Source organism: Melitaea cinxia, chromosome 8 (assembly GCF_905220565.1).
Source record: "Melitaea cinxia chromosome 8, ilMelCinx1.1, whole genome shotgun sequence".
NCBI classification, from domain to species: Eukaryota; Metazoa; Arthropoda; class Insecta; order Lepidoptera; family Nymphalidae; genus Melitaea; species Melitaea cinxia.
In genome coordinates, this window is record NC_059401.1 from 13,765,194 (window position 1) to 13,790,830 (window position 25,637).

Consider the following 25,637-nt stretch of genomic DNA (forward strand, 5'->3'; position numbering starts at 1 on the left):
TGTGCTACACTTTTAGCTGCTCGATTGACCGCAAGTGTTTTAGAGTCATTACGTTACAAACCTTCGTCTATATATCATTGGTGTGATTCAAGCATGGTGATTAGTTGGATTAACAGTGATATTAGCAAATTAAAAACTTTTGTAGCTAATCGTGTTGGTGAAATACTTGAAAATACGAAAACAGTGTCATGGCGTTATGTCAATACGAAATCAGACCCCGCTGATTTAATCTCACGAGGGGTTGATGCTGGTCAACTATTGAAAATGAATTTATGGTGGTCTGGCCCAGATTTTTTATCTAAAAAAGAAGCTGAATGGCCAAAGTAAAATAATAAAAATATTGCCACTCTTGATTTACCAGAAATTAAATCGAATCCTTTAATTTTAACAACCTTGGATATACCTATATAGACTTTGAAAGATTTTCCAAATTAGATAACATTGTAAGATCGTTTGCTTATGTTAATAGGTTTATTAGTAATTTGAGAAATAAAAATGTTAAAAATAAAAATATTTTATCTTTGGATGAATTGAATAGATCTTTTACGCTTTTTTGTATTGTGGCTCAACAAAAATCATTTCCTATAGAATATGACCTACTGGTAAAGGGAAAAGATCTCACTCAGTTCGAAGTCTAAATTACTTTCTTTTTCACCATTTTTGGATGAGGACAAGGTAATAAGAGTTAGCGGGCGACTGGATAATTCTAATTACTCATTCGAAAAGAAACATCCAATTTTGTTGCATTCTGCGCACCATTTGACTAAATTATATTTTGAAAAGGAACATTTTAAAAATATGCACGCTGGCCCTCAATTAATATTAGCTAGTGTAAGAGAAACTGTATGGGCTATGGGCGGTAGGCACTTAGCTAGGCGTACTGTCAATAGATGTATAGTCTGCAGGCGTGTTCGTGGTAGCACGCTCAATCCTAAAATGGAAATATTACCAGCGCAAAGAGTAAATCCTGATTTTCCTTTTTTGTCGGTTGGTATTAACTTTGCCATCCATTTCCATTTTACATAGTTTACGGAAATGGCGTGGCAGTAGACTGCTTAAATTTTATATGTGCCTTTTTATTTGCTTAAGATATAAATGTATTCAAAATTAAATTTCATTTTACGCCAACATACGCTCCTCACTTGGGAGGCATTTGGAAGGCCGGTGTACAGTCTGCCAGGTTTCACTTAAGACGTGTAATAGGAAATTGTCACTTAACGTTCGAAGAAATATTAACCTTATTCGCTCAAGTAGAGGCAATTTTGAATAGTCGTCCTCTGTACCCTTTGTCATCCTCCCCTGATGATTTCTTATCTTTGACTCCTGGCCACTTTTTACACTACCGTCAAAATCCCTAGACATATTAAGGAAACAAATTTGCGAAGATACGAAAGACTTGAAAAAATACGTCAACACTTTTGGAACAGATGGCAGAAGGAATATGTGGCTGAATTACAGCAAAGAACTAAATGGAAAACCAATTTTGGCAAACTGAAGGTCGGAGATTTGGTTCTTCTCCAAGAGGATCACTTGCCTCCACTAAACTGGCGACTTGGACGAGTTAAAAGATTGTTTCCAGGTCCAGATAATATCTCACGTGTTGCTGATTTCGATACGATAAGAGGATATGTACGACGTCCATTGGTTCGGCTCTGCCGTATTCTAGCGGACGAGGAGATCCATGGTTGAAAGATACCTTTCAACGAGACGGGAGGATGTTCCGAACTACAGCGCCGCGAGTAATTCGTTTCGTCGGTTGCTTCAATAGTTTAGATCAATAATTTATTTTTTAAGTTACCTACATCATCTGTCACTAAATCATTAAGTCAAAGATAACATCAGCTCACCAAAATATTATTGTAAAAATTGTAATAAAACACTATAAGAAGAAATTTTTGGGTTTAAATTAAGCCCCAGGGTGTCGTTGAAGACAATAACTTTTGTGGTAACCAAAATACTATCGTTAATTTCGTGAACAACGTCATTAATATGATGTTTTAATAAAAGTACGTCTATAAATAAGATATTATAGTATTTAAAAAATTAAATTCTTATGTTTTATGGCTTTTTACTTTAGATTAAAATTCAGATATTGATTTTTTTTTATACGACTTAAACGATTAGATTACAATTTCTTGTATGTAGCATGTGTGATGCTCCTATGGAATGGCGTAGTCCCCATGGACTAAGACTCCTTAAATAAAGAGAAAAAACAAGCACTACTTAAATAAATACCTATTATTCGACTGTGATTTTCTTTAAAACTACGCAATGTATAATGTCCTTTGTATAGTAGCCGTTGGCAGATTATGTAACATATATATGATTTAGTGTAAATTCTCCAGCTAAGAGTATCAACATTTTACCGCCACCACTCTGGTGTAATGGTGTGTGTGCCGTGTCACCAAAACACTGACGGTCACGAGTACGATTCCCGCTCGAAGTGGATATTTGTGTTTGTACAAATATTTATTTCCAGTCTGGTTGTTAGTCCTTGTGGGTCTCCCCACCGTGCCTCGGAGAGCACGTTTATTCATCGATCCCGATTGTTGTTATGTAAACCTGACAGCGATCGTTACTCAGAGTAGGGAATATATCCGATAACCCACATTAGCGCAGCGTGGTCGATTAAGCTCTGATCCTCCTACATGGGGAAAGAGACTTATGCCCAGCAGTGGGATATTACTGGCTGAAGCGATTGAATGGCAAACAGGCGTACGACCTACCTGAAAAAAACCATAGCCACAAACATAAAACAATATATAGACAGACATTTTTTATGTATTTGGTATTTAAGTTTATAGTAACAAAAAAAGTAGACATCATTAAAAATTGTGAGTATAAAACAACTTTTAAACTTTTAACTGGACCTTACGAGCTAATTACTATAGCGTATGGATTAGAATACGTACCCAGATGTAATCTAAATCAGGTTTTAAGGTAAGATAACAGCTATTATAAGTTTCACGTGATACGGAAACCAATTTGATTGATTGATAAAGACACAGGCAGAAGTTCACAAAATAATATTTTTGACCTGTATTCCTCTAATTAAGACTTGTATCATTCTTTTCCCCTCAATATCTACAATTTCAGTTAGTAATAATTTAATGAATACTTCTATACAACTGGTTTTTAATCATTATTCTACTTCTGTAGCTACTATAGATCCACAACTATAAAAAAAATATTTCATCAACATTTCAATTTTTTTTTATATATAAAAACACCTGAATAACGCAAATGCTTGAATTTAAAGCATAATAACTTACCATGCATACAGTACAGTACCGTCCATTCCGAAATTAATTTCCAGCAAAAATTAAAGTTAGGTTGTAGCGTTTAGCAATCCCGCAGTATCGAGGCCGACCGACCCGGGCCACCCTACGGAAGTCGAATGAAGCACGCGACGTAGGTAGCTTATGACGAAACATGCAAATTTCCTTAGCCACCTCTGAAAGAACTAGCTGATGTATTCTGACCCCTTTTCTTAAAAATACATTTTGGTTCTAAGTTTGGCTCCCAGCAAATTGTTAATTAAAATATTGTTAATTAAATAATAATAGTAGTATTGTGAATTAAATAGACAAAAATGCCATTTTGTAGTCACGTGTGATAAAAAATGAACACTGATGTGTTATAAATTTAAATTTGAAAAATTAAAAAGTTCATATAGCACAAATTTTGTACGATAAATTCTGTTCTAAATTATTGGTTACTTTTTTTATCACACCATAAACTCTCGTTACCTACCAAATAATATTTTCTGAAGATTTAGATTATTAGCATACATTTTGATTTTTTAGTACAAAATCGTTATTTTTAATAAAATTAATAGATGAAATTAAAGTTTATCAAAGATGATTAAAAGTTTATTCAAATTCCAGATTTTTTCAAATTTTTTGATAGAAAATGTGCCCCAACGAGAGACATTTCAAGACATCGCTTCGGTAAGTTTGTTTGTAAATTCAGCTCGCGTTGCCGTCGCCTTTATTTACTCGAAGCATGCAAGAAGTCGGCTGGGCTACGCAACTGCCGCAGTCATGCTCCGCCCGCCCAACGATCGACATCGCTAGACCGGCCACCATGGTCACTCGTGAACCTGTGTAGTGTTTGTGATTTGGTAATGTGAGAATGTCTCAAGCCCCGGGCGGTAAAAAGGGCGGGAAGGGCCCGCCGAAGAAAGTTCCTGAAGAGGATAAAAGCACTGCAAAAACAGAGGAGAAAGATGAGACCTCATCGAACAATGGGGATAAAAAGGAGACCAAAGATGGAAATGGTCCAACAGATGTGCCCAAGCCTCCAAGTGCGGGGGTTAATATGCGGGAAGCAGCTGCAAAGATTCTGGTTTTGGCACAAAAGGGGGAATGGCCCGCAGTGGAGCAGACACTTAAGGTTCTGGAAAAGTTGGTGGCGGCCGGTGGTGAAGATATCGTATCCGTTCCTATGGCTGGCATAATTGATCCGGTAAGAAAAAATTATAACAAACCATTGTTCGTTATCTATTAACGTTTGTAGGCAGTCACGCATTCTCGTTTCGATTTTGATATTATTTAGTATAACTGTTACAGTTAAATACTTAACATACATTCGCCTGTGATCTTGTAACAAAATAATACTATAATGAGGTTAGATTTAATAAAATATTATTTATTGTCAAAATTAAACGTACTTTTAGAAATATAAAAAAGTAATAGTAAAAAGTGTAAAATTCAATCTAAAATGTTGTTTTAATTGTGTATTTTTCTTTTTTTTTTACTCAATTCGACATTAGCTTTCAATTTCAATATTTGTTGACTTTTTTAGTCGATTGCCATGTGTTTTTTTAATCGACTTCCAAAAAACGAGGAGGTTATCAATTCGACTGTATTGTTTTTTTTTTATGTATGTTACATCAGAACTTTTGACCAGGTGGACCGATTTCGACAATTTCTTTTTAATCGAAAGGTGGTGTGTGTCAATTGATCCCATTTAAATTTATTTGAGATCTAACAACTAGTTTTCGAGTTATATCAAATAATGCGTTTTTACTTGACGCTTTTTTCGTCGACCTACGTTGTATTATACCACATAACTTTTTACTGGATGTACCGATTTTGATAATTCTTTTTTTGTTGGAAAGGAGATATCCCTCGTTTTATACCATGATAAGGAAACTAGGATTTGATGATGGGATGCCAGAGAAATCGAGGGAATCTCTCGAAAATCCGCATAACTTTTTACTGGGTATACCGATTTTGATAATTTTTAATTTAATCAAAAGCTGATGTTTATCATGTAGTCACATTGAAATTTTATCGAGATCTGATAACTGCTTTTAAAGTAATCTTTGATAACGCGTAGTTACTTAACTATTTTTTCGTCGATCTACGTTGTATTACTTGTCGATGTAATTGAAGTCGGTTTTTTTTCGTTTGTCTGCAAACACAATTATTTTTTTATTTAATAACGGTTTTTGTTCTGGATCTAAATATATATCTAGTAATATTAGCTGGGCCCACGACTTCGTTTGCGTAGAATAGTGACTTTGAACAGCATTTTTTAGATATATCTTGTGGTTTATCTTGGACATCAGAATAGAATAATCTAATGTTTTGTCTCTTGTCGCAAACTTATAAAATATTCACATAATTTGTAAAAAAAAAAAATCACATAAACCTTACATATTTCCATACGAACTTTCATCCTCTATTCTCTATTGTTATTTTATACCTTTAAGGGTAAAACTTTTACAAACTTTTAATGTCATATTTATTTATATCAAATCAACAGCCTAAAAAACAAGTTTAAATCTTTGAGCTCTAAAAATGACGATAATTCCATACAACTTTTCATCCCCACCTTTTAACCCATTATATCTATTTTTGTATCAAAAAGTAGCCTATGTTCTTTCTCAGGCTCTAAACTGTGTACCAAATTTCATTTCAATCAGTTCAGTAGTTTTGGCGTGAAAGCGCGACAGACAGACATACAGAGTTACTCTCGCATTTATAATATTAAGAAGGATTATAAAGAGGAAAAGATAGTATGCTTGCGTTGTTAATTTGTAGTATTTAGTCTCTTGAACTACAAACCTGATTTTAAATACTCGTTCAAAGTTGAAAGCTGCGTTACCTTCGAGTATTATATATTATACTAGCTGCTGCGCGCGACTTCGTCCGTGTGGAACAGAGATGCGCGCAAAACTTGATCAGTATTTTGCTGCAATGTTTAAAATTGCGATATCTCCTGAGATACTCATTGTAATCGAATTATGTCAAAAGCTATATTGTTTTGAATTAAATACTTTTGATGAATAACTTATTTATTTAGATAAGGATTAATATCATGTTTATAGAAACATCTTCGCAAATATTGCATTGTTTTAGAATTAACTTGGTTAGCATAAAAAAGGTTATAGTGAGCCAACCTTAAAGATAGATATATGCTGTCGAGGACTTTTTTTAGAACTTTTAAAGAGGATCAATTCTGTCATACATGATTTTTGCGAAACTGTAACTGTTTTCACAGCGCACGCAGCTGAAGCTCTCAAAAAAAAAGAACCCCCGATTTTGAAACATTCTTCATTGGTGTTCCGCTCCTTTTGGTCTTACCGTGATGATATATAGCCTATAACCTTCCTCGATAAATGGACTATATAACGCAAGAAGAATTTCAAATCGGACCAGTACTTTCTGAGATTAGCGCGTTCAAACAAACAAACAAAGAAACTCTTCAGCTTTATTATATTAGTATAGATTTCACTACCGTAGTAATCAATTTTCAGTCATAACAAAATTACATTTGTAAAACAAGTCGGGGGAAGGCGTATTTTTGCACTGCGTTATCTACTTAATATGGTAACGTGTAATAAGTTATACTAATATATATCTATATTTATATGTAAAAAAACCAACTGCTGTTCGTTTGTTTCACTGAAACTCGAGAATGGCTGGACCGATTTGGCTAATTTTGATCTTGAATTATTTGTGAAAATTAAGGGAAAGCTTAAACGGAAAAACATAAATAATAAGTATCGGAAAATACTATCAGTGACAATTTAATTTTTTCAATACAAACTGCTGAAATTTTTTTTGATGTTTTTTGTCATTTTATAAACAAAAAATTTGTTAATTGGTTGTCAAATATTTATATGTACGTGCGTTCAGAAAGTGTATAACTGTGTTGCATTCAATGCAGATAGAGATTTACGGGTACATATACCAAAATGAAATTTTTAAAATTTTTGTCTGTTTGTTCGTCTGTCTGTCGCTTGTCCCGGCTAATCTCTGAAACGGCTGAATTGATTTTGACGGGACTTTCACTGGTATAGATATCTATATATATAGATATCTGATGTAGTAAGGAGTAACTTAGGCTACTTTTATTTTTAATTTTGTATTTAATAACAATACCTTTTTTGTTAAATTCTACGCGGACGAAGTCGCGGGCACAGCTAGTTTATAAATAAAATATTTAAAAAAAGTGTCTTCTGTCAGTCTATGTCAAACGTCATAAGGGTACATTAAAAAAGTTTATATTGTCCAAAGCGTTTTTATGTGGTGGTTAAGTATTCTTAAATTTTCTAATTTTTTGCGCAATTTCCTTAATTTTTTTCTTTCATAAGAATCTTCTCCTGACAATAACAAACACAACAGAAAAAGAATTAGTGAAATCGGTCCAGCCGTTCACGTGTGATGGCGTGACAAAGGAAATAAGGATTCATCTTATATATAAAATTCTCTTGTCACAACGTTAGTTAACATACTCCTCCGAAACGGCTGTACCGATTTTTATGAAATTTTGTGTGCATATCGGGTAGATCTGAAAATCGGCCAACATCTATTTTTCATACCTCTAAGTTACAAGGGGGGTGAAGGGGGGTTTATAACATATACGGCAAAACAACGTTTGCGAGGTCAGCTAGTTTTAACCGACTTCTAAAAGAGGAAGAGGTTCTCAATTCGACTGTATCTTTTTTATGTATGTTACTTCAGAACTTTTGACTGGATGGACCGATTTCGACAATTTTTTTTAATCAAAAGTTGGTATGTGTCAACTGGTCCCATTCAAATTTATTTGAGATCTAACAACTACTTTTCGAGTTATATCAAATAATGCGTTTTTACTTCTCTATTTTTTTCCTCGACCTACGTTATACTATACCGCATAACTTTGTACTGGATATAACGATTTTGATGATATTCAATTTAATCGAATGCTGATGTTTATCATGTGTTTATCATGCTGTTTGCGAGCAAATACAATTATATATATATATATATATATATATATATATATATATGTATGTATAGATGCTATCACGTGATAGAATCTCTAATATTGTGCTGTGTGAATGTCTATGTGAAAAAGAATACCGATTCCAACCAAGGATGATCCGTGAGGCTATTGAAATTAAAAAACACCCAAATTTCAATAGAGAAGATGGGTGGCTATTACCACCTACTTGGGATCTCATTATTAATATAATTAAATCAAAAACCAAGCATAATTTATCACAGATTAAAGACTCAATTAGCACATTATGCGTAGATAGTACTAAATAAAATATTGATGTATGTCGGGTCCTCCCGTGACCATGGTTGCTGTAAAGTATCCAAAATGTCGGGCATCAAAAAAGTTAATAAACCACGATAAAATCCGAAAAAGTTGTTTCATTTAAATCACACATACCAAGTCAATTTTAATATAAGTTACATTATTTTGGTAAAATATGCATGCGCAAATAAAATTTCTAACAATACATTGGGAAATAATGCATTTATTGACACTAGTATTATTAAATGTGACAAATTTCAATCAAATATTGGAAGTAACGTGAAGTGCATAAAGTAACGCTAAGATAACAAAATCTAACTGAGGTAGGGCACAGCAGGAATTTCCTGCTCAAAATATGGAGCAGCCCGACTGGGGTAGTACCTCGACCTTACAGAAGATCACAGCAAAATAATACTGTTTTCAAGCAGTATTGTGTTCCTGTTGGTGAGTAAGGTGACCAGAGCTCCTGGGGGGATTGGGGATTGGGTCGGCAACGCGCTTGCGACGCTTCTGGTGTTGCAGGCTATAAGCTACGGTAATCGCTTACCATCAGGTGAGCCGTACGCTTGTTTGTTGACCTAGTGACATAAAAAAAAAAAAAAAATCTAAATATTAAGACCTCTTCGATTATGCGTGTTCATTTCAAAATCACCATTCAGTCTGCTACATTCCAATGCTGGGCATAGGTCACTATCTACGTAGGAGAAGGATCAGAGCTTAATCCACCTTACACCACAACTTGGGGTTGGCAGATATACTACGAATAACGATCGCTATCAATTAGTGTCTATAATACCAACCGGGATCGACTGCTTAACGTGCTCTCCGAGGCAAGGTGGGGAGAAAACAGACATAAGAACAGACAACCAGACCGGTAAAAAATATTTGTACAAATAGAAATATCCATCCCGAGTGAGAATCAAGCCTGCAATACTACCAGAGGGATGTAAAAATGCTATGAATATGTCGATAGATTTGATAATTTTACTCTACTTAAAGTAAGGATAAACTTTGGATGGAACTGAAATTTTTCCAGCGTCAGTTTGTAATCCAACATTTGGCGTTTAGTTTTTTGATAAATGCAAAACTCCTTACCTACTATACAAATATCCGTTCGCCAGTATTTTTACATTCATCTAGTCAGTGCTTGTCCTGCAAAATAATTCTTATATATTTATTTCAAAGTTTTTACCACGTTGTATTGTTGTTCGCTATCCAATATCGCCATCTGACCTTCTCTGACCAATCTTGGCCAACGCCGTAATTATATAAGTTCATTTCTTATCACGAGGTCAAAGTAATTTACTTTAGTAATAAATGAGAAGATGCGAAAGAAAAATACTCGTTTACTTAGTTTCTTTTATAATTTTGGTACACTGGTGAATCTAAAGCACATAATCAAAATGTTGTAACTGCTTGTCTGTATGTAAAGGTCATGTCCGCTATGTATTGTCATGTACATATATAATATTTAAGTGTAATAGTGCAGGTTGACCAGTTGTGACAAACTTGACGTGAGACGTTCCATGTCACTGATATGTCTAGCCTCAGTAGTGGAAATACTACATTCGTATATACTATATGTACCTTACCCTACTATATACCTACTTCTCAGATGTTATAAACATTTTGCTTACGCTATTGACTTACTGGTATGGAAGCTAGATTAGCTATATATCAAAGTAAGAAAAGATATTTAATTATATTGTTAACAAAATTCTTTGATTTCCTAATTTTTAGTTCACCACTTTTCCTGTTGCTTGAATAGATGTTAAATATGCGACAAGCTCAACATGAGCTACTAACGAAATTCATAAATTCGTTAGCTTGTTAATTCTAGTTTAAAAATTCGACTAAACGGTGTCTGAGTAAGAAAGGTGGGGGTCTGTATGTTCGATATCATGGCAACGGATCGCGTGCAAGCTTTCGGCAAGACATCTTTTCAAATTTTTACTGCTGCCTCCCTAAGTCACATCGATCATAACGATTGCGATGTATGATTTGTTTTGTTATTTTATGTACTTTTGCAGCCCCTCAATCTCGAATACAATCATGTGAAAATTACAAATGATATACACTAAAATAAAGTAGAAGATTATTTATCTGCAACCAACTAAGTATATGTTTAAAAGTTCATAAAATTTATTTAAATTTTGTTATAGCTTTTTGTTCATGCTATATATTTGGCAATTATTTGTCTAGCATATTATCTACATAATACTTTTTTGAGAAGTTTTAAATGTATAAAATATCAATCTAAAGTTATCTTAAGTTAATCAATGAAGATTAATTAAAAATTTTTATGAGTAAGTTATTGAATTCTCCTCTTATCACTGCGGAGTTGCCAACAAATCCACAGTTGATCAGTAAGTCGGATTAAACACCAAACCTCCTCTATTTGGAAATGACGTCTTAACCCAACAAGATTTCTGCGCATGATGTGGTAATCATGCAAGTTTTTTCAAGATGCTTTATCACCGCCAAACACTATGAATATAATGATAAATTGAACTTAAAAGTTTAACAGTGCTAGATAAGATTTGAGCTAGTTACCATATAATATTGATTCACCCAAATTATACACAAGGCCATCTAGGCTCATTAAACATTATGTATAACAACATCATTTAAATACGAAAAATATAACGCAGTTGGTTCTATTTCTGGGTGTTGTAACATTTACGACCCGGCGCGTGCTGGATAAGGCACTCGTTTATTATAAGGACTCAATCAAAATCTAAATCTTTACCGGTCAGCGTGTATTGATGGCGTGAGGAAAGTATGTCAGACTGTCGACTACAACTGTGTACAGTTGTGGTTTCTGTAACGAAATTCAAGTATGCAAGCATCATTTAGGTGTATAGTTAAGTTATATTCATCGGAGTGTATTTTTGTTATGATAATCAGTCAATTATCTACCACATTTTTGGGTTCTAAAAAATGTTCAGATCTTTCTTTCTATCTCCCACTCATTGATATTTATCTTAAGAAATAAATAACATATCACTAAAACCTTGTGACTTAGAGATTGAGAAATCTTCAATTTATCAAAATGATCATCTTAATGTCTCCAAAGTCTCCTGTATTCCATTAAAAACGGTGAATGAACTATACAAGACGATTATGCCTTGACAGTACGAAATAAAATAGTTTTTTCATGTGATATACGAGTATCTACACCATTAGACAAAAACTTATAATCAAATATTCAGCGTAGGCAATTTTTAGCTAGAGCTTAAGTTCGTGTGTCTAACTGTAATCGCTTTAAAAATTAGCATGAAGTCACTTCTCGTCCACGCACTACCCAAATGTTCGTCCTCCAAAACATGACTTTTTTTATATAACTAAGTCGACAAACAACCTTACGGCTCACCTGATGGTAAGCAAATACCGTACCTAGTCTATATACGTCTGCAACACCAGACGCATCGCAAGCGCGTTGCCGACACTATCCCCAATTTCCCTCAGGAGCTCTGGTCACCTTACTCACCAACAGGAACACAACACTGCTTGAAAACAGTGTTACTTAGCTGTGATCTCCTGTAAGGTCGAGGTACTAGAGTCGGGCTGCTCCGTTTTTTTGAGCAGGATTCCTGCTCTTCCCTACCTCGGTTACCTGCTCTGTCCTACCTCAGTAAATCATTCAAACGTTTTTTCATATATTTAAGCGTTTATAATGTTTATTTAGTGAAAGCCATTAATTCTACTTCTTACTTCAATAACCTATCATTGGAACACCAATAAGTATAACTGACTTACGTTAGTGCATAATAAAAACAAGAACTTGCGTACACAATAAGGCACGGAATATTGTAATGAGAATATCACTGGCGTTATCACAATATATTCGCTCGCAAGGAAATGCGTGTGACACACATGTATTTCCGCTTTTCGCTTGTCTTCCGTTGTTGAATTTGCGTCGCTCCATCACACGTGAAGGTTGTTTAAACAGATAACGCTGCAGTATATTGCTGTTAAATTACGAAGTGAAAATTACGCTTTTTTCTAAAAGAATACCAGTTTTAATACTACTATTCAACGCCCTGCAGTTAGATTCGCGGCATCCATATATAAAATAAGACAATACGAAAGTCAATAATGAAATATGTACTACAGATACGTTTCAATAATATTATATACATTATTCTTTTAGATTCTATACGTACACTAAAGTACGTACAAGTTTCTTTTTAAAATCGGTGATCGGACACAATAGTATGTTATCGATATATGAGTAGCACAATAGATTGGCACAAGCTAAAATATACCGATATGCCGATAAACAATTTCGCTAACGTTTTCTTCAGAGTACCGTTAAATGAAAAATAACGCACTTGGTGACACTTTCTACGTTTAGTCGAAAGTTGACAGTCCTTGTTTGCAGCAAACCGAAAAAAAAATCCTTATAACTTTAAAGTGTTCTCTGAGATGGAAAAACCTTTTAACGTAAATTATTTTTGGCAGTGCTACATAACATTAACAACAAAGAAAATTTGTGTGTTCTCAAACAAAAAAAAAGGTCAATTTACCTCGACAAATATATTACAATATATCTTAATGGGGAATAAGAAGACGCGCTAGCGCAACGGCTATAGCACTGGGTTATGGTTGTTGCGCTGGCCGTTGTAGTTTCGATGACGCACATGACAAACATTTGTATTGGCCATACAGATGTTTGACGTGGTCTAGGTGTTTGTGCAGTCCTTGTGGGTCTCCTCACTGTGCCTGAGAGTTTCATGTGTTATTATGTACATCTGATAGCGGTCGTTACTCATAGTAGAGAATATATCCGCCAACCCACATTGGGGCAGCATGGCATAAGCTCTGGTTCTTCTCCTTCATGGGGAAAGAAGCCGGCCCAACAGTGGAATATTACAGGCTGAAGCGTGATAAAAACGTCTCGTTAGATTTCTCTCAAATTTTAATTGGACCAAAAAATTATTAATAATACACTTAACAGAGAAGTTTATACGGTAGATTTAACTATCACAAATAATCAGAATCTTTAAAATATACATTAAAAAAAATTACAATTTTAAAAATTGTATTAAAAGTAGTTGCATTAAAAAAAATATTAATATATAATTCATTTGTGAGTATCAGGCGTTATCAATTTTGACCCATTTGTCTCCCAGTCTAAAGGTCGCTCTTTCCTGTAACAAATTGAAATGAATCTACTGGTAAATGGCTTTCAATTTTTTATTTTGTAAATAACAAACAAAAATCGAAAAGCTTTTTAACTAAAAACAGGAAGAGGTTTCCAATTTGACAGAATTTCTTACGTGTTACCTCATAACTTTTTACTGGATGTACCGATTTTATTGATTTTTATTTTATCAAAAGCTAGTGCTTATCATTTGGTTGTTCTACTTCAATTCAATCGACATTTTTTATTTTTTGTCATAAAATCGTTAGGTCATTGACATCACGGAATCTCAAACCATTTTACGCATAAAGATGTAATTTGGCAAGCAGCGTACAGGGATACAACATAGAGGAGCTATGTAAATATTATCAATATCTGCGCCAATGAAGCCGCGAGCAACTGCTAGTTTCAAAAAATGCGTATTGACGTGACTAATTTTTCGTCTACTTACGTTGTATTTGTCGATGTAATTGGAGTCAGTTTTTTTCGTCTGCCATATAAAAAAAATACACTCGAATTGAGAACCATCTCATTTTTTGAAGTCGCTTAAAAATATAATAATTAGTAATTTTATTTATTTAATCTGTTAGGATATATTATATTTTATTTTTAAAATTATACCCAGACGGGCATTTGAAACGACACTTATAATTTCTTTTCGTTTTTCTGCATGGATAAATAGTTGTTTACTGTTAACGCATATTTTTAATCACATAAATTTAATCTAAAGATTACCATTGCCAACCTTTGCTTCGTCCCTCAAGGTCTCTAAGAGCAATGTCCGTGAGAAAAATGTTACGCACCTTCCGCCTGAGGAACATTATTTTTGCCTGGCCTACATAATTTTCGGCTGTTAATGGTCCACTTTAAGGTCCGTTAGTGTGTCAAGGTTAAGAGGCTAGATTTGCGTGCCAGCTCTGGGTAATCGATGAGAGATTTCCGACCTTGGCTCCAACCAATCCTTGGAAATCGCTGACCTGTCTAATATTTACAAGGCTGTTTTTTTTTTTTTGAAGTGGTTTTACGATTCACGGAAATTAAAAGAATTATTTATTGATAATTCTCCTTGTACAAAGCATTCCTTAATAAACAAAAAAAACTGGCTACGTTTGCTAAAATGAACATTTACCTAACTTGATCGTTAATTTTAAAAACGGTAAAAAATGGTAACTTTTTAAAAAATTATAATTTTGTTCAGATAAATAGTTGCCTTAAATTAGATGTTAAAAAGACCTTACACATAATAAAATGCTACTTGTATCATATAAATATAATTTGTGCTATTTAATTAACATCTTTCTTTGTAGATATAGTTTAACATATACCCTATTTAGGCTAGACTAGTTTATTCGAGGACCGACTGAATATACTTTTCATCTTATACCTACTCTCGTATATTTGACCCTCAGGGCTGGTTTCACCGTTTGTAAATTAATATGATTCTACAAAAAGTTACGAATAGACTTTCAAAGCAGGAGATAGAATAGACCATTAGTATCTATTCCTCCTTAATTAACTACAACTCTTACATTCATATTCCCAATAGAAATATCTCATAAATATAGTAGAATATAGTAGAATAGAGAAAAAACCGAGTTCAATTACATCGACAAGTAAAACAAAACAGGTAAACGAAAAAATTAGTAAATACGATATACGATGTAACTCAAAAAGTAATTAGCAGATCTCAATTAAATTTAAATGAGACCACACACGCATTATTTTGCGATTAAACAGAAATATCGTAATTGGTCCACCCAGCCAAAAGTTTTGAGTTAACAACACACAAAAAAAATACAGTGGAATTGAGCAGTAAAAGACAGACCAAAATACTTTAACCAGTCGTCTGTAACTGATATTACGTAACCCGATTTTGTTTTGTGTGTTATGGTCGCTGCGAATAACTGTACATGCCTTAAGAAATAAAGTACTTCTTGGGTTCAGACCAAAGATTTCTGTCCACATACGCTTCAGCCTGTAATGTCCCACTACTGGGCATAGGCCTCTTTACCCATGTAGGAGAAGGATCAGAGCTTAATCCACCACGCTGCTGCAATTGGGGTCGGCGGATATATTCCCTTCTATGAGTAACGATCGCTATCAGGTGTACATGATAACAACCGGGACCGACGGCTTAACGCGCTCTCCAAGGCACGGTGGGGAGACCCACAAGGACTGCACAATCACCCAAACCACGGCAAACACCTGTATGGCCAATACAAATGTTTGTCATGTGCGGGGATCGAACCCACAACCGCCAGCGCAACAGCTACAATCCATGGCTGCGACCGTTGCGCCAACGCGGCGTCCACATACAGTTTCGTTATTCTAATTACCATATTTTCTACTTCATCTTAGACAATGATTGTTTTAAACCATTCAATTGCAACTGTTTTGCACATACAAAGCTGTCTGGGTAAATTTTAAAAATTCGGCTTTTTTTTGTCGATTAACAAATGTATTTTCTTTGGACAAACTTGGTAGTTGGTACAAAGTTGGTAAAGGATAGCCACGCTGTCATTCCTTCTTCTGTTCAAAAATTTCGATATAATCTTAATTCTGAGGTCGCCGTTCAACATTTTTGTTTATATTTTGTCAATTATTCTATTTCATTCATTCATTACAGCCTATACAGTCCACTGCTGGACATAGGCCTCCACAAGTTTACGCCAAAAATAACGTGAACTTATGTGTTTTGCCCATAGTCACCACGCTGGGCAGGCGGGTTGGTGACCGCAGTACTGGCTTTGTCGCACCGAAAACGCTGCTGCCCGTCTTCGGCCTGTGTATTTCAAAGCCAGCAGTTGGATGGTTATCCCACCATCGGTCGGCTTCTTAAGTCCCAAGGTGGTTGTGGAACTTTGTTATCCCTTAGTCGCCTCTTACGACACCCACGGGAAGAGAGGGGGTGGCTAAATTCTTTAGTGCCGTAGCCACACAGCACAATTATTCTATAGGCATCTAAATATTTCGATATGCAGAGAATTTTTATTATTCTAAAATAACGCAACAAAGTGTGTCTTAGACTCAAGAGATAAGGAGATATCTAATCAAAATTTCAAAAAATAGTTATAACAAGATCCACAATTTAAAAGTCTCTGATAGTAATGTTATAGACATTTTCTCGAACTACCCTAAACTGTTTAATAAGTTAGTGACTGAGCTTACTGGTGTCTAAGGTATAAGAAATTAAAACTTTTTCTCTTTTTTTGTATTATTCCTAATATTATATCATATTATTATTTTTATTGTGATTCTCATTATAAAATTAAATTAAATTTTAAATTTTATTTTCATAACGTTAACTTATCAAGTATTGTATTGTATCAGTTTTGGCTCTTATTGTATTAATTTTGTATTGATGAATTGATTAATTAAATTTGGTTCTATTTTATTCATAATTTTTATTGTAATATCAATTTCTTTGTTTTCATTGTATCAAATCAAATTATATTGTATTAATTTAAATCCTAATTTTTTTATGACATTGATTTTAATGTTGAATTTATTCATAATTTTATAATTGATTGTTTTATTATTAATCTTTAGTATTAATTATAATTTTGTAGTATTAATTTAAATTCTAGCGTATGATTATTAATTTTGTTAATTAATTTAAATTGGATTATTTTATTCTTAAATTTATTTTAATAATTTAATTTTCATTGATTTAATTCGATATGTTTTTGTAATGAAAAACTTTCATGTAAGCTGTATGTGCCTATAATTGAGGTATCACTCAATTGTTTGTACCCTGTGCTGATGATTATAGTGAATTTATTAGTGTCTACCATGTTGGGGCATTATAATAAATAAATAAATAAATAAAAATATAAAGAAAATGGCAGTATTTAGAAGTCACTCTAAAACAATACAAATAGGATAATGAAGTGTGGAGGACAAACTATTTTTTTTAAATAGGGAAAAAAGTATTTTGAATAAGTCATATTAATTAAAAATTAAGGTTCTAACATTACACTTACAGAATCACGAGTATCTAAATTGCAGTTTGTTTTTTTTTTTTTTGTAGTTGAAATGACTACATTTGTTCTTGTTTCTTGACTGATAAGCGAATGCGTTGTGTTATCTGAAGCTACCATGTCATAATTGAATTGAACTATATAAAACCGCTGGCTTTTACTTGCACTTGGATGGGTATAATTTTATTTGGACCTAATAAAAATCATTTGTTTTCCTTTTTTAAAACCAATTAGAAATTTCTTTAACTATTACGTTAAATTATTTATTAGTAAAATTTAAAAGGAAGGTCAATAAACAATTACAACCTGATAATAAAGTTATGTATTTTAATTATAATCTTTAAATTAAATAAACAGAAATCTTACAACCAAGACCAAGACCAAGAATTATCTGTACATATATTATTATAAGTGAAACAAAAACTTTGTACCCTTTTTTACGAAAATTGCGCAGACGGAGAAGTATGAAATTTCCCACACTTATCATTTATATAATGAAGGTTAGTTGAATGAGAATGTTAATATTTTTTAAAATTATGCGTAAAAAATACATTAAATCGATGAAAAAAATCACACACTACCATGTATTTGACACATACACACACACACACACATATATAAACTCTTTTGTTTATTATTAAAGAAGTCTTTGACAACAGAACTTTAGGTAATAATATTCAAACTTATAATTTAAATTAATCATGGTCGAATTTCGATTACTGGGCGACCACTATTTTTCTTTACACAGTAACATTAAAGATTAGAATAATGATTATTAAAATTTTATGTTTAGTATATCAAAAATTAGTAAGGCGAAGCCACAATTAAATCTAGTTTATTACTTTGCGCTAATAAAAAAATATATGAATAATTCATACGTCTGTATGACACAGCAAAATGAGGTTATGTATTACATTTAGGTAATTACTTTCGTAATTTACATACGTTTTTATTAAATCCTACATGAAAAGTTTATGTGTTCAAATAACAATATGATAGCCTTACTATTCACTACAATTTTCTTTACAGACCGAACTATAATCACAGGTTTGAAACGTTCTGAAGTTCTGAAGTTTCTGGGCAGATTCTCAAAAGCAGACCCTACAGAAATCAAAAATCTTTATAAATTCATTATTTTCAACTAATATATAGTAATCTTTCATCGGCGTTTTTAATTAAGATGATCGATGATAAAATTTACCTATAATAAATAATTTTATACATATTACGTTGTCTGAAAAAAAACTATCTAAAAATAAACGTTTAACTTGACATAATACTGAATGAATGTAAAATAACTATGATCGACTGTAGTAAATGCAGATTTCAATATGCTAGGCCTCCGTAAAAAGGAATACTAATAATAGAAGATCGGAACCTAAGTCCATCTTCACCGATCTGATAAAATAGAATAATAATAATAATAAATAAATAAATAAATAAATAAATATCTTATAACAAATTTTGTAAACGTACTTTATGATAACTTTTATATATTACGTAATGTATTAAAAATGGATTGCCTGAAATAATCCTGGACTGACTATTTTTAAATATTTCTTAAAAAACAATAAATATATATTTAATTAAAACTTGCAACATCAAGATACTCAGAAAGTGTAATCCGACTTGATAGTATGAAAATTATAGAATGTGCAGTCGTTGAGTTGCCTATTATTTACCTAGACGAACGAACTACTGAGTTATCAGGTATAAACAGGTATCTCAATGCCAGTTAGTTATCTTCTACATTTTATACGTTTCATACCAGCAAGTCAGATTAAAATTTTCTTATTATCTTGATGTTCCAATTTTAAATTAAAAAAACAATAATAATTTATTAAAAAATAATTAAAAATAGGCCAAATATTAGGCAACCCATTTTCAATATTTTATCTATAATGCTAAATTTATGATAAAGTATGTTTCATTCTATTATCAGGCCGGTGAAGATCGATTTAGGTTCAGATCTTAGACCATGTTGCGTTCAACTTTATATTTAATTGGTTTCTAGTATTGGTCTACTTGGTATCTACTTTATTTTAAGTTTACGTTTTTTGTTTACCGTCTTTACCCTCGGTCATGTTAAGTGATAGACGGTTCAACAACAAACATAAGATCCAAAATTATTCAAACCATATAAAAGTCAAACAATCTACACACGGTTTTTCAGACAGCTAAAATAAACATAATATTGTATTTGCTCGCAAACGAAAAAAACCGACTTCAATTACATCGACAAGTAATACAACGTAGGTAGACGAAAAAACAGTCAAGTAAATACGGGTTATCAAAGATTACTCAAAAAGTTGTAATCAGATCCCAATGAAATTTAAATGTGACCACATGATAAATAATTATCAGCTTGCGATTAAATTAAAAATCATCAAAATCGGTACATCCAGTAAAAAGTTATGTGGTTATAATACAGCGTAGGTCGACGAAAAAATAGTCAAGTAAAAACGCATTATTAGATATAACTCGAAAAGTAGTTGTTAAATCTCAAACAAATTTAAATGGGACCAGCCAGATAGTCAAGATAGTCAGATAGTCAAGTAAAAACGCATTCAGACCAGATAGTCAAGTAAAAACGTATTATTAGATATAAATTGAAAAGTAGTTGTTAGATCTCAAATAAATTTGAATAGGACCAAATGACACACACCACCTTTCGATTTAAAAAAAAAAAATTGTCGAAATCGGTCCACCCAGTCTAAAGTTCTGAAGTAACATACATAAAAAATACAGTCGAATTGAGAACCTCCTCCTTTTTGGAGTTGGTTAAAAAATACATAACAACGCCCCAACATTGACTGAACGTATGTATTAATTTATTGTTTTCGTTGAGGGTACCTCTTATTATTTTTAGAAAGAAAGAAACACGTTTATTCGGAGCATCACACAAATCGCAGACAGTTTTTACACAAAAAATCATAGTTAAATAGAAATAATAATAATTAATAAATAAGTACATATAGAAAAAAAATTACAAGACCAGTAATATAGACTACAAAAAAACTATAACATAAAAAAAGTTAAAAAAAAAAATTAAATCTAAAAATTTCCAAAAAAGTTATTTTACTTATCCAATTTAAATTATTCGTAGATTTTAATATTTAAAATTTTATAATTGATAGTGCTTTAACATTAAAAGCTCTCGTTTAAAAAAATGTATATTATCTCCAGTTAAGAGTAATGGGTTACAGCTAGTGTCCATTGCACCTGTGCGAGTGCCCGTATAGGTATCACTAACGTTTACAACAATCTCGTATTTAGTTTTAGTGTGTCTCCCGACTGTCGACACAAGATTTAATCCTTGTGGTCGTATAGTTTATTTATTTACCTTAAGTATTAAATTAAACTCTTTGGTTATATTATATTACTATAATTTAAAGACAGAGTGACTTCGGTTAACAACCAAAATACAAATGAATGAATAAAAAATAACTTCTTGCATCTGAGACAAATCATTACATGAGAATCTATTGATTAACTTTAAATGATTTAAATTTGATAATTCTATCTTGAAAACAACAATAAAACTTTTGTCTTTTTTTCAATTTTTTTTTTCAGCAAAAATTTTCGTTTACTTATTAATTAATTGCAGTCGTGCCATCAAGCTAGGTTGACAAGCTAAGAATGAATATGAATAACATTCATTAAATGTGGAAATTAATTCATTTTGCTTAGTGACAACGGTAGTTATTTCATTTATTTAATAGCATTTCTTTTGTATACATTTAATTCTAAAGTGTAAGTTTTCCAGAATTCATAGTAACTAAATGAATGAAATAATGAATAAGCGTTTCGTTGGCTAGTGACGTATTAATTTTGCTAAAAGCCTTCCATAGCGGATATTGCATTTATAGGAAGGCTTTTGTAAGGAAGTGCGGCAACCCCGAAATATCAGGACAATCGGAAATTAGATATTAACTGAAAGATTTTTTTTTTACAGTAGAAATGGTCAAGTGCGAGTCGAACTCGCATACAAAAGGTTTCATACATTAAACGTATATTAAATTTAAAGTTAAATACAATGTTTAAGTGGGTATCATGATGCTGGTTTATCGGCAATCGTAGAAAATTTTCTACTATAACATTAACTTCTATTTTCAAATGTCCCCGAGCTCACTGCTGGCCTATTGGGAAATTAGGAACGTCCTCCTAAAACGCCCAGGAAGTTCGTCTCAAGGGTGTCTTCTAATGAGATTGGATCCCGGTTTAGGACGTTGTCGCAAGAAGTGGAGTGATATATACGCATATATATACGTAGAGTTAATTCAACGAGTAACGCCTACCTTAACCCGGATATCGTCTCATTCTTATGATAAAATTTTTAATTTTTTTCCCAATGAAATTAATTTACAGATCCACTCCATGGCATTAATTTTTTATCGTCAAACAGTTTTTTTTTTAATTTTTCGAAATAACGTAGTTTCAGTTATCAATATTTTACACATTGTCAAATATTTTCATTTCGATATTCATTAGACTCGATTAATTATCGATAGTCAAAATACTTTAAAAAATAAATAAATGAATGTTTTCAACTATAACATTTTCCTAAGCAACAGATAATAATTGTAATAAGTGTTTGATGATGATGATTTATTTAAAATATAATACTATTTTTAAACGACTTCCAAAAAAGAGGAGGTTCTCAATTCGATTGTATTTTTTATGTTACCTTAGAACTTTTCACTGGAACCGATTTCACTGGGGACCGATTTCGATGATTTTTTTTAATCGAAAGATGGTGCATGTCATGTTTTCTCGTTTAAATTTAATTACGATCTAACAACTACTTTTTTAATTATATCTAACAATACGTACTCTTATTTACTTGACTAATTTTTCGTCAACCTGCGTTTTATTAAAGCGCATAACTCTTCCCTGAGTATACCAATTTTAATGATTCTTATTTTATTCGAAATCTGATACTTTTCTTGTATTGCAGGTTAAATTTTATTGAGATCTGATCACCACCTTTTGAGTAATCTTTGATAACGCGTGTTTACTTGACTATTTTTCGGCTACTTACGTTGTAACGATGTAATTGGAGACGCTTTTTTTCTTTTTCTTTTTTTTTTTGATTTTATCTGATTTGATATGTAAATCGAAGAAAAAAGAAATAATAATGATTTTCCATTATTACAACTTGGTCACGCGTTTGGTGTTCCTTTGTTGTGAACTTTTGTTATAATTTGAAAGCGAAATTAAATACGTATTATAAATGTAACAATCCGAAACAAAAATATATCGATATAAATATTGTTAAATATACCTACATCACTACAATTGCGGAGTTTGATTCGTACACGTGTGACAAAAGAAAATGTCGAATATTTCAAGGTTATCGCTAGCAACTACTATTTTTTTAATGTTTTTACATTTCCCAATTTTTTTTTTTTTTTACCATTATTTATCATGTTTATTATTTCACTTTTCAACCGACTTCAGAAAAAGGAGGAGGTTACTTAATTCGACCGTATATATATTTTTAATGTATGTTCGGAGATAACTCCGTCGTTTATGGACCGATTTTGATAATTCTTTTTTTGCTGTAAAGAAGGTATCTCTAGTTTGGTACCATGGTAAGGAAACCAAGATCTGATGATGGGATCCCAGAGAAATCGAGGGACACTCTCGAAAATCCGCATAACTTTTTACTGGGTGTACCGATTTTGATGATTTTTAATTTAATCGAAAGCCGATGTTTATCATTGTGGTCACATTTAAATTTTATCGAGATCTGATTACAACTTTATTTGCTTGACTGTTTTTTCGTCTACCTACGTTGTATCACTTGTCGATATAATTGAAGTCGGTTTTTCTTCGTTTGCCTGCAAACACAATAATAGAAGGTATAATGTGAATAAGATATAGTTATTAAAAATTAAATAGATAGTTTTGCCGAAAGAGTATTTAAATAAATATTTATCTTTCTATACTTTTATATAGTTAGTTAGTTTAGCCTATTACAGTCCACTGCTGGACATAGGCCTCTCCAAGTTCTCACCAGACATTCTCGTTTTCCGCAATCCTCAGCCAGCCTACACCAGCAATCTTAGGTAGATCGTCGGTCCACGTCCAAGTGACCAGCCCACTACTACCTCAACTTGATAATTCTGTGGGCTATGTCTCATTTCTAATTCTACCTTTGAGAGAAAACCCCCAAGCATAGCCTGTACCATTGCACGTTGAGCGACTTTAAGCTTGTTAACCAGTCTTTTCGTCAGTGTCTACGTCTCGACTCCGTATGTTAACACAGGCAGAATGCATTGCTCGAAAACTTTTGTCTTCAATCATTGTAGAATCTTCGAAGTAAAGACTCGACGAAGCCTGAATTCTCCTATCTCCTCCTCGAAGTTATTGTGGCCTAGTTGGATGGTATAGCCTAGATAAACATAATCCTGAACAACTTCGAAAAGGGTATCGTCGACCGATACCGGTCTCTGTATGACTTGGTTGTTAAACATAGCTTTCGTTTTGGTAAGTTAATAACGAGACCAACTCGACGGGACGAGACTCGTTTATGTTTTATTAATCTAGCATTTGGCTAAGCTCATCCTCCATCCATTCCATGGCCACTCAATCCTAATCATCATCATCATCATTACAGCCTATACAGTCCACTGCTGGACATAGGCCTCCACAAGTTTACGCCAAAAATAACGTGAACTCATATGTTTTGCCTATGGTCACCACGCTGGGCAGTGGGTTGGTGACCGCAGGGTTGGCTTTGTCGCACCGAAGACGCTGCTGCCCGTCTTCGGCCTGTCTATTTCAAAGCCAGCATTTGGATGGTTATCCCGCCACCGGTCGGCTCAATCTCTATCAACTCAATCCTAATACAACAAGTCTTTCTACATATACATACATATATTTAAGCCAAACAATCTTCTCAATTATTATTTTTTTACTTGAGTAAATGGTGTTACATACTTGTATTTTAACTTGAAAAAAATTGTAATTATAAACGAACCGACTATGGTATCATAACGGTTAGGTCTGTACTATTGAGGTATGAAATTTCTTAGTCAAATGTTTAAGTATTATATAAGTTAAAAGATGACGTGTAATGTATGCATATATATTACCTTTATTTATATATTTCGCACATACTTAATTACATATCAAATAAAAAAAGGCAAATAAATTATAATATAAAAAAAATCCGCCTCTGGTGGCAGCTTGAGGCCTAGGCTGTCGGTAGTTAATGTTTTAGGAGTTCACGCTGAGGAGCCTCCTCACAATGTAGGCCACCTCAAGTAACACTGCCTTCTAGATTATTATATTATTATAATACATATGTAGCTGAAATTAATAATATAAATACTTACATTTTTATATGACTAATAATAGTGAAACAACAGATATTAAAGTAGTAGGGAGTGAAGCCGCAAGAGACCTCTGAATTTTAAATAAATATGGTTCACTGTTTATTAATATTATATAATATTCGTAAGAATTATTTAATTATTCTTTGACGGTTAGCAGGAAAGTGGACATAAGGACATCCTGCTAACCGTCAAAGAATACTTGTAACAAATGGACACAACGATAAATAATTATTTAATTATATGGGGGAATATTATTACAAAACATTATGCAATTTTTCTAATACCTAAAAAGTTCTAGAACGTTGAGCATGTTTCAAGCAATTTCGTCTTAGTTAGTTAATTCTCCATTATTATTTTATAATAACTAACCACTTAAAGTCGACACAGAATGAAGAATTGGCTTATTTACATTCAAGAAACCACTATTATTAGCATTATTAACTACCGCTTTTCTTTGCTCGATGCAGCTGAACTACTTGTACGGTAATAACGTTTTAAAGTTATAAAGGTCAAATTTTCCTTGGCTTCAACAAAATTATTTTAAAATTTTAGACAATTTGTGTTTAAAAACTGATAAATTAACAATGTTTTTGACTTTTTTTTAAATTATAATAATTTATTAAAGTTGAA

General features: G+C 32.7%; 1 protein-coding gene across 1 annotated transcript in view; it reads left to right on the plus strand.

Annotated features, from left to right (window-relative positions):
* The first annotated feature begins 4,134 nt into the window (after window positions 1–4,134).
* Window positions 4,135–25,637, plus strand: part of LOC123655883 (serine/threonine-protein phosphatase 6 regulatory ankyrin repeat subunit B) — a 66,762-nt gene continuing 45,259 nt past the window's right edge. Inside the window, exon 1 of the mRNA XM_045591628.1 lies at window positions 4,135–4,467. Coding sequence (XP_045447584.1) covers window positions 4,135–4,467 — 333 coding nt within the window. The remainder of the gene's footprint in view (window positions 4,468–25,637) is intronic.